This window comes from Platichthys flesus, chromosome 6, assembly GCF_949316205.1.
Source record: "Platichthys flesus chromosome 6, fPlaFle2.1, whole genome shotgun sequence".
NCBI lineage: Eukaryota > Metazoa > Chordata > Actinopteri > Pleuronectiformes > Pleuronectidae > Platichthys > Platichthys flesus.
In genome coordinates, this window is record NC_084950.1 from 9,398,555 (window position 1) to 9,413,730 (window position 15,176).

Sequence of the window (15,176 nt, forward strand, 5' to 3'; positions counted from 1 at the left end):
TATAGCTGAAATTACTATCAAAAGAGGCCTCCAATAGTGCTACCTCAAGAAACCATTATGTTAAAGTACCACTTAATCCATCATGAATAATGACAGGGAATATTTTGCAGAATTAATACTTTTACTTTTTGATATTTTAAAACATTTTCTTAATAATGTTTCCGTCATTTTAAAAGTGAGTTTTAACTAAGTTTTAACTTGTATTTTAGAGGGTTGAATGCTCCTTTTACTTTCGTAAATTAAATGAATGCAACATCCACCACTGATCATTTAATACATATGTGTGTATAAAAAATATATTTACCACTTTAAGATATACTGTATGTCATCTTAAATAGATTTATTCTGTACGGAGACACCATCAACTCTCTCATAGGGATTGGCATTGCGCTCTCTGGTGTGCCAGTTTACTATGTGGCCTTTTACCTGCCTGAGGACAAGAGATAGCCTGGATTCCAGACACAGTCTGTCCCATACGTCAATTGGCCTTTCCACTCCTTCTGTCTCAAACACACCTTCCCTCTGAGCAGCCCTGACATCTCAAATAACTCACCACGAGGAGAGAGCACTTGAGAGACTGCAGACTTACTTTCCTCTGCGAATGTGACACACTTCTCTTCAGACATGAGTATTTCCTACGAGGATTCAATAAAGGTTCAAGCTGACATTTTAATTAGTGTTAAGATGTAGATCTTCTGTATGCTTCACTTAAAAGACCTGGGTTTCTTTATTTTAATTGAAATATAATAACGAACCAGACTTTTTTGTATGTCTGTTCATGATACACCTGTGTCTCGAATTTTGTGACGATCGGTCAATGTGAACGCATTCCAGGGTTCTCGGAATCTAATCCCGCCCCTTTGGAGGAATGTATATCTTTCCAACTTGTCAATGTCGAAATGGGGGCGAGTCCAAACCTGCTTTTACACCTATACTCATGTTATATAAGTTAAAAACACATGCTGGTGTGAAAGACAGTCACCATTCTTCATCATGGCAGTGAACATCCCAGGAGTGATATTGATGGTGCTCTTCTACCTGATGGTCCTTGGGACCGGCATCTGGGCTTATTTCAAGTCCAAGAAGGAACAGAAGAAAAGTGGAGCCAATGAGTTTGAGATGACGTTACTGGGAAACCGGAGCATCAACTTGGTGGTGGGGATCTTCACGATGACAGGTGAGGACAACTCAGCTGAAGACAACAGGATGAAAACTGTCTGTCGCAGGCATGGAGGCAGAAAGATCTGGCAATTTATAAAAGAAGTACTATTACAAGAAAACATCATGAATTGTGGTTTAATATGAATAATAAACAGCCAAATCAGATTTGACTAAAAAAAGTCTTGGTTGGGTGAAGTCCTACTGGTCCTATTGATCAATACAGTTTTTCACAATTGTTAAAACACGTTTTTTCAAAACAATAACAGTTTTCTCAAAACTGCACACACAAAACTGAAAACCTCACACACAAAATGCTAAACCTGACACTCCCTTTGCAAGATGACTCTTTGCCATCAAATCTCTTACCTGTTCACAAAATGGAATTCGTGTTTTCATTCGGTACACAGAGACATATTTTCAAATGACACACACATACCATTCATTGAGTACACACAACTAAGCATTTGCTTGCACACTACCAAGCATTTACAGCACACTGAAGTGCAAAACTGAAAACACAATCATCAAAATGGAACACACCATATGAATGACAGTGACTCTGGAGAATGAGCCATTTCTCTTTTTGTAAAATGTCTCAATGTAGGCCTACTTTTTTCATAGTCAAATATAAAACAGCACACAAATATGCATTAAAAAAAGGGTTATTACGGTACACACAGAGAACAGTACAGTACTATTCACAAAAATTATTTAGGCATCAGGCCTCCGGTTCCTATCTGGCCAGAGGGCCTCATCCATATCACAGGCAATGTTCTGCCTGTCCAAGCAGCGTTGGAAAAAACACCTTGAGTGGCGCATGAAGCCCTGACAGGCCTCGACACTCACGTCGCCACAGGCCTCCTCCATGGCCTGGAGCAGTGGGACCTGGTCCTACTGGTTTTCATTCATATACCTTCTACCTCCAGGCTGAAAAGAATTACTCAATAGGTGGAAGCTCACATTGTTCCAGATAACAATGTGATCAATCCGCTGTGGGTCATCTATCTGACCAGGTGGTACCAGCAGGTCATGCAGGCCATCCAGGAAGACGAGGAGATGGGCAGTGTTATAGGCCCCTAGGTGACGGTGCAAGATCCCATGGTGATTCACTGCAGCACACATTGTGATGTTCCCACCATGCTGAACGGGGACCTCAACAATGGTCCGCTGGCCAATGAGGTTACTGCCCCTTCGCCTCCTCTTTACCAGGTTGAATCCCACCTCATCAATAAAGATGTACTGGTACAACACATGAGCTGTGTCATGCTCCTGGATATGTCCTGGGTTTGTTCCCTTTGGGTTTAATGCACTTATTGTCAGCTAAATGAAATGTAATGTAATGTAATGTAAATACGCTGACACAGACAGCATGACAATGCAAGTTACAGTATGGACACAGAGAGGTCAACACAGTTAGATTACAGGTACAATACATGCATGTGTCAATGCTGAATGTTGGTACTTACAAGCACAAACTCTCACTGTAACTCCTTCATGCCTGTGTTCCGTTCGAATGGGACCATGAACACTTGTTTCATCCGCATGGCAGTCCTATGAAGAATACACTCCAATGTAGAGAGGCTGACGGTCTGGACGTTTCTAAATGTAGCATGGTCAGCCAGGATCCTAGTGTTTATTTGTCTGAGTGTGATAGCGTTGTTCTCACGAACCATATCTACAATTTCAGTCTCCTTTTCGGCTGTGTAAATGAGGTGAAATTGCTCAACAGACCTGAATGTTTAGAGATTTGAGTATTTGTGTGTTGTAGGTTGATGCTTTGAGATTATACTTGAGAAGTGTGTGCAACAACTGAATATTGTGTGTAGTGTTTTGACAACAATGTGATGTGTAATTGACATCAGAGTGTAAAGAATGAAAGTCAGAGTCTAATGCAGATAAGGGAGTGTGAAGTAGTGCCAAATTGGGTCAAGTGATTTGTAAATTAAGTGAAGGTTGTGCAAATTGTGCCGAATTTTCGCTTTTTGTGTGTTAACAATTGTGAAAAACTGTAATATGGAATTATGATCTAACCTTTAGTCTTTGTACAAATATCTGCTGTGTGTTGATCCATCTTAAAGCTACATGGGTTGGAGGAGGCTTCATTGTTGGCACAGCTGAGATGGTGTACACTCCATCAATGGGACTAACCTGGGCAGCCATGATGTTAACCGCATACAGCTCATCTTTTATTCTATGTAAGTTGAAGTTGGCAATTTTACCTCATCAATTCACCTTAAGTTGAATCATTATTATTGTGAATTCTTGATATTATCATTAGTTTCGGTTTTTCCCCTCATTAAATTAAGGTGGCCTGGTGTTCGCTAAACCACTAAGAGAAATGAAGTGTGTCACAATGATGGACCCTTTCCACATCAAGTATGGAAAAGTTCTGACAGCTGGACTGAGCCTGGCCTCAATTCTTATTGATATACTATGGGTAGCATTAACACTGATTTGCTTAGGTAAGTGACAATATACAGGAGCACTTTAACCAATCATCATGTGTGTGTGTGTTTAGATGTCAGTTTAAAATAAATGTATTTGAAGGAATATGAGTCAGTGATACTTGTACAGGCTGCATGTATTAGTATAATTCCACTGATACAAGGTGTTTAACAGGAGGCACCATGAGTGTGGTCCTGGATTTGCCCTACACTCTGTGTATCTGGAGCTCTGCTGCAGTTGTCATCATCTACACTCTGCTGGGAGGTCTCTACTCTGTGGCCTACACTGATGTTATTCAGCTTGTTCTTATATTCATCAGCTTGGTGAGTTGCTGTTCTTTGAGGTTTTATAAAGTGCTGGAGTCATTGTCCATTACTTACATTGGTATTTGTCTCTGCAGTGGCTGTGTGTTCCCTTTGTCATGACAAACCCTAACTGCTTGGACATCAGCAAGACACTGATGAACAACACCTTACACGCTCCCTGGATTGGTGCAACAGGACTGGAGAAGGCCGGGATCATGATGGATGAATTCTTGATGTTTGTAAGATGGAGCAAAACTGAGGCTGATGTCAAATGTACTCCCATAGTGTTGAGAGAAATCCTCAAGATAAAGACACATGACTCATATTTTAATTCTGTTTCATTTTCAAGTCACTGGGAAATCTGGGATATCAGTGTTTACACCAGAGGACCTTGGCAGCTTCTTCATTAGCCACAGCTAAGCTCTCGTGCTTGGCCGCTGCTTTCCTCATACTTGTGTTTGGAATTCCTCCAATACTGCTTGGGGCAGCTGCTGCATCTACAGGTACTGAGAACTTCTACATACCAATGTAAACTGTGAAATCTGACATCCGCTTATCTGTTGGATTTAATGTAACCGGAAGAACAAAACATGTTAAATCAATGGTTAAATCACAGGAAACCAAGGAGCAACATCTTTGCATAACTTATCTTATTTAACCATGCAGCCTTTGAATAGGAGCGATTCTGACGGTTGATTACTTTATCCTTGATCACTTTATACATGTTCACTGTAACGTTTTGTTTTTGTATGAATTTTCTTTGGTCTGCTCCTCAGATTGGAACCTGACGTCTTATGGTTCTCCATCTCCATATGAACATGGGGAAGCATCTCAAGTCCTGTCGATCACATTACAGCACCTCACCCCGTCTTTCATCTCCATAATCGGAACTGGATGTGTTGCTGCTGCTGTGATGTCATCTGCTGATTCTGGTTTGATTTCTGCTGCTTCTGTCTTCACCGCCAACATATACAAGAGCATCCTGAGGCCACAGGTGACAAAAATTTGAATTATAAGATAATAGTTAGTATCTCAAACCTCTTCACATCCTCCTGTCTACTTTTTCTCCAGGCATCAGACAGAGAGATTCAGTGGCTGATCCGAGTTGCTGTGATGGTCGTGGGTTTGGTTGGTACATCACTAACCAGCAATGAAAACAGTGTCTTACTCTTCTGGGTTCTTTATGCTGAAGTGTCCTACATCATAATGTTCCCTCAACTGGTCTGCGTCCTCTTCGTCAATATCTCAAATGGTTACGGAGCTGTTATGGGCTGTGTGGTGGGACTGGTGCTTAGAGTTCTCAGTGGACTCCCATCACTCGGGCTGCCAGTTGTCCTCAACTTCCCAGGATGTTTTCTTGAGGATGGAGTTTATGTCCAGTACGCTCCAGTTAAGACCATCTCCATGCTGTCTGCCATTGCTGCCATCGTGTTGTTCTCCTATCTGACGTCTGTGCTCTTCAACAAAGGCCTGTTACCTGAGAAGTGTGACGTGTTCAAGGTGAAAGTCCAGCAATCAGCACGAGAGCTGACACTGGTACATGGGGCCAAAGCAGACAATGCGAAAGAGACACAGGATAACACATGTCCTCAGACTGAGGCCTCAGAGCCAATGATAAGCTCAGAGTGCTAGAGGCCCAGTATATCTGTTGTTTGAATTCTAACACAGACCAGGAAGTGTGAAAAAAACACCATGTTGTGTGTCTCTCATGATGTAAAGTGTGATGGTCAGATTCAAAATCAGATATCGTAATTGGTCGGAAATTACTCCTTTATATTGCTGGCATTTTAATCTGTGATGTTACAGGGCACTTAAAATCGTTTGTATTTACACAATTTCATTTGAACCACTTCACCAAAATCGTTTAATAAAGTTGATTAAATGATCATTGAGTGTTTGCAGCTGGTTTATTTCAAAAAGACAGGACAAAAAATCTTGACTATACTGGCTTCAAATTCTGAAACAAAATCTTCCATTTGATTACAGTTACATTATGCGTTGTCCTCTCTTACCCAGAATAAGATTCATATCAACAAGAAGGAAATAAGGGAGGGAAAAGCAAGAGGTCACAAGCTCATTATATGACCACCTGTCTCTAGTTGCACTTAGAAGGTTGCTGAGCTGGGTCCAAATACAGACAATCAAGATATACAGAAAGTAGAGGATATAAATATATATATATATATATACATAAAAACTGGCTCACACGTAGAAGGATGGCAAAAGAACTCGAGTGATAACCCCCCCCCGACAGTCAAGTCTCCATTACTGCAACAAACCGTTCCTGTAGATTCATGTTGCACAACATCAGGAGAATATGCCCCCTTCTCTCTCAGAGGGCGTCACAGGTTCTGGTCCAGGCTCTGGTGCAGGTTCTGTTCAAGATTGCAAGACACCACAAAAGTCTCGGACACGGTGTCTATGTGTTGGGGAGCATCAAGAGGACCGGGGAGAAACTGCTGCTACAGTACAACACCAGGCAACGTACAGCGCTTCTGTATTTTCTGTGCTTTAGACTGCTGGTCCCTCCCTCAGTCTAAACCCTCACCAGAGCAGATGCCGACCTCCCCATTCTTTACTTCCTGGGTGTCACTGACACGATTCTTGTGATTGGTGGAAACAACTCAGAGAATGTGGTGACATCGTTCTGTTCTGATCGCAGAGATGGGGAGAGGTAAGAATGGAACAGAGACCTGAAACTGTCAATCAGGCATTCTTGGATTATATTCACCTGAAGCACAGGGCGGAGACAGGGGACAGTCGCAGGTGACGGTGTCTTCATACAAGTATTGAACACAACACTGTTATGAAACTAGATTTCGAAACTCTCTCCCTCAGAGCTTTTCCTCCTCTTCCAGTTTCCACCGGTATGAATCTATCTTGTATCTTCACTTCTAATGCACTTGCTTGTATTTGAGATTAAATATCGTGAATTCTTTCCTGTTATTGCTATCTTGAATTGTACTGGACTCAACTAGTCACACAATTAAGACAACTTATGTAGTCATCTGTCTTCTCTAGTATTTAATCTGTTTACGTTGCATATATTTTTTTATATTTCCCTGTTTCTGTCGCTTGCAATACCAATAATTACAAACAAAAAGCCTCACCACTCCTTTCTCATTTAGAACGAATCACTACAGTACATGATCCAGTTACTACATCACCTTGGATATACCCGACACGGATTCAGGTGTTATGCATTTTCAAATGGAATCAGCTGAAGTCTTGCATTTCCCTTAGTGATTTTACATCTTCATGTTTTCCATGATTATTGAAAAGGTTTTCCCTGTTGTGTTGCTTTTATCTATTATGTATTTTATGATTGAGTATTTCACCTGGTCTCAGGTCTCTCTTGAAAAGAGATTGAAAATGTCCACAGGACTGCCTAAGTATTCAGAGATTAAAGATTTGAAAATATCATCAGATATTTACAAAATTACCATTTTGGAGAAATGACCAACTGTTTCATGCTGTACATCCTGACACATCACTATACCAGAATCAGTTACAGAGCAGAGACCCGGTGGCACGTGAGGTGAGGCTCAGTCTGTGTTTGGTGTCCTGTTACAAAAAGAGGCATGAGAGGGAGCGAGAGAGGGGGGAGAGAGAGAGAGAGAGAGAGAGAGAGAGAGAGAGAGAGAGAGAGAGAGAGAGAGAGAGAGAGAGAGAGAGAGAGAGCATAGGGAAATTAACACTCTGATCTCACCACCTGAGAAAAGCCACTTGAAGTACACTGGAGTCACAGACACAAACACAGACAGACCCAGGCCACAGTACAGAGGAGTTTCACTGCCTCACTGACACAAACCAGAGCCACAGCCCGTCGTTGCCTGAGTGGATTCCACTGACTGGTCTCACAAAGGTAAAATATGGGCCTGCTTCTTTTTCTGTTGTTCTTACTCTTATCTGCAAGTTGTTGTATTTGCTGCAGATGTTTTCCTGATTGATTCTTTTAGATTAAACTCTATCATGTATATATTGTTTTGTCTTGTACTGCAATGCAACATTAATGTAAAAATGTAAGATGAAGAGGAGCTTTAATTACATATTGCTGAAAATTAGATTTTCTAAAATAACATTTCCTGTAATCATTCTGTATTGGTTCTGCCTTTCACCTGCCAGATTATCACAGATGATGTTATGAGAGCAACGGTTTACCATTTAACTCTGGGCTGTACTCTGTGTTTATATTTTCATCTGAGGTCTGTGCACATGCTCAGCCGGTACACCACTATATCTGGCCGTTGAACTTTGTCCCACTTGGGAACTGCTCAGTCATATGACATGGAAAAAGAAATCCTAGCCCTGCCTCCCTGAACATTACATGGAGATGTTTTTTAGGTAGAATTTCACATTACATATACGAAAGCTATAAATATATGTATTAGTGAATTAATCAAGAAAATGTTTTAATAAGTAAACCAAGTACTAGGTGAAAAAAGGGGTGAAAAATTATCACTGGCCTCTCTTATCACATTATGAGCAAACAGTTCAGACAAATACTTCTGCTTGTCTTAAAAATATTTTGCCACTGAGAGTAAGATGTGGAAAAGTCAGAAGGTTTCTCTTTATGTAAATGTCAGTAAATAGCTTTAACATGCTCAAATTCTTACAAAAATTTGCAGAAAATTTGAAATTGGTGAAACGCATTCTGGAGTAACTTAAATTAAACTTAAATTAAGTAACATTTTGCATTTAGTGGCCATTTTCGCCATATTTTTTTTTTAGGTACTTATCCCAGGGCTTACATCAGATCAACTTCAAATTGAGATATGTGTCATCTCAACAAGATGGAGATACAAACTAACTCAAGATCGATTTTTCGTCACACGTTGTGACCGTGGTGTGGCGTCTAAGTTTGATAACACGCCATCAAAGCACAATTTTCTGTATCACAAACATACAAGGACCATGAATCCCTTGATGCTGATCCGTAAACAGGAACTCTACTCCTGCAGTGACAGTCTCAGTGGTCATAGGTCAAAGGAATCTTTGATGATTTACAAAGGTAACGTCTCTCGCTCTCTCTTCCTCTCGGAATTGGGACATTTCCCCAAACCGTGTAAACATTGAGGTATGCCGAAGGTTCATCCTTTGCAAAAGGAGACGATGCTATCATTACTCAACTGGGCATTGTCCATAACCACCAAACTTCTGTCTCATGCCCAAAATCCAAGCCTGAACAGCTCTATGTGTCAATATATCCTCAGGGTCATAGCTCCAACTACTGATCAGTGTAAAAATTAAGTTGTCGTAACATTGTTGTTGTAACAATCCTAGTTATTATTTTTATAGATAGTTTCCCTTTGCTTTCCATGGTAGTGATACACAGAGATGGCTGAGGCACATCAGGCAGTTGGCTTCCAGTTCACCGTGCGGCCCGATGGCGTGGATCTTAAACTGAGTCAGGAGGTCATCAAAAACATCTACCTGTCAGGAGTGACGGCATGGAAGAAGAGAGCCATACAATTCAAGGTATAGTCCCATATTGTCATGGAGTCACTCACGATTGTAGTGTATATTCACAGTTTATAAATTTGCTTTGTGCATTGTCTTAATAGAACATAGGACACAAAGACTAATCTTGTCCTGACACTAATTCTTGTCTTTTGCTCACAGAACGGTGTGTTGGCCGGAGTCTATCCAGCCAGCCCGTCCAGCTGGCTGATAGTTGTGATCGCAATGATGAGTTCCCTGTACATTCGCATAGACCCGTCTCTCGGTATGATTGACGCCATCAAGGACAACCTTCCACAAAGGTCAGAAATCCCCCATAGTTCATGAAGGAAGCTATGCTGTGTTCAGTATTCTGCTGGAGCATTTAGTTTTTTGGGGGAATGGCGCTATGTGCACAAATCAGCTGTTTAAGATTGACAGTGTTGTGCCTTCTCTGAACAGAGACTGTATATCAGGCCAGACCCGGTTGGTGCTGAGTGCCATCCTCTTTGCCACTGGACTGTGGCTGTTCCTCATCTACCTCCTGAGATACACCCTCAAAGCTCTGCTCTCCTACCACGGCTGGATCTTTGAGTCGCATGGAAGAATGAGCACATCTACCAAAGTGTGGCTGGTAGGAATGTCTCCCTTTGTCTGTCATACACTGCCTGAATCTTTAATCCCACTGTCTGGTTGTCCCTCCCTCAGTGAAGAAGATATATGGTTAACTCTGGTGAGAATTGGCTATAAAGTGCAATCTGTTACACGGCATGTGTAATGATGTATGTATGGTGTTGTGTGTTTGTAACCAGAGCCTGGTGAAGATGTTCTCTGGACGCAGGCCGCTGCTCTACAGTTTCCAGGCCTCATTACCCAGACTCCCTGTGCCCAGTGTGGATGATACAGTTAACAGGGTGTGTAATTACACAGATTTTACATGACTGCAAAAACACAACAGTTTGTTGAATTGCACGGGAGCATGACAAAGACATTTTAATCATATGATTTAGGTATTTGGACGGCATGTAGTCTTGTGCACTTAAAAATGATATTAAGTGAGTTTCCAGCTCTGATTGAACATACTGGGAAATGTATGGGTAGAAGGCAGCCAGCTTTATTCAATAAGGTGAACAATTAAGTCATTGCTTGTTTACTGTTAGCTTTATAGCTTTGATGAAAGCCACACATGATGACAACACCATGATGTATGTTGCGGCCTTGTGAAAGTTAGACAGGGTAATACGATGGTAGATTAAATACAATCTGTCTCAGCTGCATCTGCCGGTTGTCCTCCAAAGCTTTTCAGTGTGTGTGTCTCAGCAGCTCTATTGGATCAGCTGGGCTGTATATAACAACACTGCCTGGCTCTGACCGCACACGCCATCTTTTTCCCACAGTACCTCGAGTCAGTTCGTCCTCTTCTGGACAGAGACCAGTACGACCAAATGGACATTTTGGCCAATGACTTTAAAGATTCCCAAGCAGCCCAGCTCCAAAGATACTTAAAGCTAAAATCCTGGTGGGCAACAAATTATGTGAGTAAAGAGGTGATTTATGATTATGATTGAATTCTCAGTCATAATGTTATGTAAAATATTAATCTTTATCTGCTCTAGGTGAGTGACTGGTGGGAGGAGTACATCTACCTCAGGGGCCGGAGTCCCATCATGGTGAACAGTAACTTCTATATAATGGTGAGTGTGTTAGTAATGCTCAAATTGTATTCATGCATTCAAAGGTGGGGAATGATTTCATACAGTATAATAGACTTCTTCTTTTATTTAGAAATATTTAACAAATTCCTTAAATTCTCAAAACCTCCCCTCTTAACATGCCAGTCACAGTATTTGAAATACATTTTGGGTTTCGATTGATAGTTTTTTGGATTTGCGTTGATGCAATATGTTTTGTTCATGTGTTCATTTGCGTGAAGGACCTCCTGTACGTGACCCCGACACACCGACAGGCAGCCCGCGTGGGGAATGTGGTCCACGCCTTGCTGCAGTACAGACGCAAACTGGAACGTGGTGAACATGAACCGGTATTGGTTGTTATGACATCACAGTCATGTAATGACACGATAACATCACTAGATTTTCTCCCTGAATCTTCTCTTTAGCCTTAGCATGAATATCAAACCTTTGAAATGAAATATTTATATCTGCACAAGTAACAGTTAAAAAAAGGGAGTATAACCCTCTAAACCTCAAGCGATCAATATGTGTATAAGTAAAACCAAAAAAAGACTGTTGTCAGATTCAGATTTGAATATAACCCTGATTAGTAAATATCTTTACACAATATCAGCTTTTTTCAAACTGTGCCACTTTAAACCATCAGGAAGAAATCAGTCGGAGACACAAATGCAGAAATCTCTCAAGCAAAATCACATGAGCTATTCCAACTTCGGTAGAAAATCGTGTTTTCATATGGGCCTTTAAATCTATTAATATTCTTTACTGATTGCTTTTAAACTTGTTTCACTGTCTGTTTTCTTTCAAGCTGAGGGCCTTAGGGACCGTCCCAATGTGCTCCTCTCAGATGGAGAGGATGTTTAACACCACCCGTATCCCTGGCATTGAAACAGGTGAGACAAGGGTTCATTTTAGGTGAATTAAGGCTCAATAACATTGGAATAGTTGTTGCCACGTTTTCCATTAGCAGTTAAAAGATGAACACCTGCTTTGATTCTGAAAAATGCTAAGAATTGTAACCGGCGTGTGTGTGTTTCGATGCTGATCTGACAACTTCACTGTGAGCCCTCAAGATTCATGTGATCAGACAGAAGACTAGGGCTTCTAATTCTATTTTTACTTTTTCCTGCAGATATTGTGCAGCACCTGACCGACCGCAAGCACCTGATAGTCTACCACAGGGGCCGCTTCTTCCAAGTGTGGCTGTACACCGGAGGGCGCCACCTTTTACCCAGTGAACTTGAGACACAGTTTCAGAGGATCCTCAATGATACAACAGAGCCTGAGCCAGGAGAGCTCAAATTAGCTGCCCTGACTGCAGGAAACAGGTATTCTCTATAAACATATACAGATGACACACACACTGAAGTAGATATACAGTGCTTGGATAAATGTGTCACACTTTCACTTCTTCTAGAGTTCCATGGGCTCGGGCTCGGATTAAATATTTCAGCCAGGGGGTAAACAGAGTATCCCTGGATGCCATAGAGTCAGCTGCCTTCTTCCTGGCACTGGATGACGAGCCGCAGGGTTATGACCCCGCAAAGACCAACTCACTGGACAGTTATGCCAAGTCCCTGCTGCATGGAAAGTGTTATGACAGGTAACCAGAGAAGGCCTCGTTCTTACCATCATCACAGGTTAGATTTTGTTGTGCTTTGTTGCCCTAAAGGTTTTATTCCTTGTCTCACAGGTGGTTCGACAAATCTTTCACCTTGATCTCTTACCCAAATGGAAAAATGGGTATAAATGCTGAACATTCGTGGGCGGATGCGCCGATTGTAGGACATATGTGGGAGGTAAGACGTGTGCACAGGTATTGCATGATAAAGCATTAAGTTAGCAGTCATCTTCAGCTGTCCCTTTCTGTCTGTGTAGTATGTCCTTGCAACAGACTCCTTCCATCTGGGCTACACAGAGGAGGGACACTGTAAAGGCGACGTGAACAAGAACCTGCCCCATCCCACTCGGCTACAGTGGCGGATTCTAAAGGAGGTACAGCAGAGCCCTGCTTCGTTTATTACAATTAATACACTTAGTGTCCATCACAAATTCATTTTCTCCTCTTTAGTGTCAAGCAGTCATCGAGACGTCATACCTGTTAGCCAAGCAGATAGCTGACGACGTGGACTTCCATGCTCATCTGTTCAGTGAGTTTGGGAAAGGCCTGATCAAGAAGTGCAGGACCAGCCCTGATGCCTTTATCCAGCTCGCCCTGCAGCTGGCACAGTTCAGGGTACGACTCAAATCCTTCTATGCTGACGTTGCCTCTCACCATCTGTACCATCCGCCGCCATCACGTCACACTCTTCTCTCTGCTCTGACAGGATCAGGGAGTGTTCTGTCTGACGTACGAGTCGTCAATGACCCGCATGTTCAGGGACGGTCGGACGGAGACCGTGCGCTCCTGCACCTCTGAGGCAGTTGCATTTGTCAGAGCCATGGAGGACACAGTTGCAACAGTAAGCAGAACGCATTAACACACAGAACTACTGGAAAGCAACATAAAAGCTCCATTACATAAAGTTGGGGGTGGTATAAATAACGCTGAGCTGCTCATAATGGAATTGTAGTTGTGAGACATTAAAATCCTTTACTGGAGGGAATAGCTACATATTTTTTGCATATAATTTGACATATCTAGTGTCATAATGTGATGTGAGGGGTCACATCATTCTGCTGAGGACTTGGTCGATGACACCAGAGATAATGAGTCTGTGTGTGTGTCATTGCCCTGGACTCTGAACTCTCTCATGTCCCAGGGTTACACTGACATACATGTGAACAGAATTCAGGTCATGTTGATCTGATGTGTGTGTGTGTTTGCTCTTTTATTCTGTGACCAGAACGCCCAGAGACTTGCCCTGTTTCGGAAGGCAGCTGATAAGCACCAAAACATGTACCGTCTGGCCATGACTGGTTCTGGTATCGACCGCCACCTCTTCTGTCTCTACTTCGTGTCCAAATACCTTGGTGTTGACTCGCCATTTCTTAAAAAGGTTAGAGCGCCGATTCACAGGTGTCCTGTTAACCTACATACCACAACCTATCGGTCAGTTTCCCACACAACATTCAATGTCTCTGATTCAAGGTGCTCTCAGAGACGTGGAAGTTGTCCACCAGCCAGACTCCACAGCAGCAGCTCAATTTGGTTGACATCAACAAGTTCCCTCAATACGTGGGAGCAGGCGGTGGATTTGGACCTGTGAGTTAAAATGTTAAATGTTCAGAATGTTTTACCCTGAAGTCCTGAGCTGAATAATAGCAACTCTACTGTGCCCCCAGGTGGCTGACGATGGTTATGGTGTGTCTTATATCATTGTGGGGGAGAACCTCATCACATTCCATATCTCCTGCAAGTTCTCCAGCCCTGACACAGTAAGAGCACAAACTGAGAGCATTGGCTATTATATATCAGTTATTTATGCAGTATCTTTCCAACCTCAATGCTCTCTCTGTTTCTAACTCACTCTCACTATTCCCTGTCTGTGTGCCATGCAGGACTCAAACCGGTTTGGTCAGAACATTCAGAAGGCCATGCTCGATATCCAGGGACTCTTCAAGCCAGAAAATGATAAGAAGATGGAGGATGTTGGAAAGCATGCACAGATTGAAAATGGTAAAAAGCACATATAACGGACTCTGTGGGACGGATTCACCTGAGAGTCTGTCTTTGACAAGTTTCATTCATATGCAGGAAGAAAGTTCAGATTGCACTTAAAATCTTTTTGATTATCCGGTGGGTCATTTTAGAAGGCGGCTATTCTTCTCACAGTTGGTATACCTTTAATTTATTTTTATTTATATTGTACTTCCAAAATAGTGGTTTTATTGCAAACAATAAACCACCATTGCTGGAGATAAATGAACCCACCACATTTCTCCAGGTAACGCAGAACTGTATGTAACATAATAAATCTTTATATATTTGTTTGGTCTTTGGCTTTTTTAATTTGATTTGTAATTTTTTCTACTGAGACATTGAGATTTAAATTCTTAATCATCTGCCAATAATTATGAATTTCATGATTATGAAATTATCATACTAGTAACTTTCCCACTGATTATTGTAAATCACACAATGCTATAGTGAAAAAAATCTTCCTAGATCCACACCAAAATAAAATAGGTT

At 41.8% G+C, this 15,176-nt stretch overlaps 2 protein-coding genes across 2 annotated transcripts; both read left to right on the plus strand.

The window, feature by feature from the left end:
- Nucleotides 1-993: 993 nt before the first annotated feature.
- On the plus strand, nt 994-6,608 carry LOC133955043 (high-affinity choline transporter 1-like). Its single transcript, XM_062389684.1, has 10 exons — nt 994-1,177; nt 3,240-3,356; nt 3,468-3,623; nt 3,781-3,929; nt 4,007-4,150; nt 4,261-4,414; nt 4,688-4,905; nt 4,983-5,447; nt 6,248-6,395; nt 6,574-6,608. Exons 1-10 carry the CDS (start codon nt 994-996, stop codon nt 6,606-6,608), a joined length of 1,770 nt encoding a protein of 589 aa, XP_062245668.1.
- A 999-nt stretch (nt 6,609-7,607) lies between these two features.
- On the plus strand, nt 7,608-14,974 carry cpt1b (carnitine palmitoyltransferase 1B (muscle)). The gene is made up of 19 exons (XM_062389705.1): nt 7,608-7,776; nt 9,237-9,389; nt 9,534-9,673; nt 9,813-9,984; nt 10,163-10,264; nt 10,748-10,885; nt 10,967-11,044; nt 11,284-11,391; nt 11,853-11,937; nt 12,177-12,372; nt 12,462-12,647; nt 12,738-12,843; nt 12,923-13,039; nt 13,116-13,280; nt 13,372-13,506; nt 13,891-14,043; nt 14,136-14,249; nt 14,330-14,422; nt 14,546-14,974. The coding sequence occupies exons 2-19, from the start codon at nt 9,249-9,251 to the stop codon at nt 14,678-14,680; spliced, it is 2,364 nt and encodes a 787-aa protein (XP_062245689.1). The 5' UTR covers nt 7,608-7,776; nt 9,237-9,248; the 3' UTR covers nt 14,681-14,974.
- The last annotated feature ends 202 nt before the right edge of the window (nt 14,975-15,176 follow it).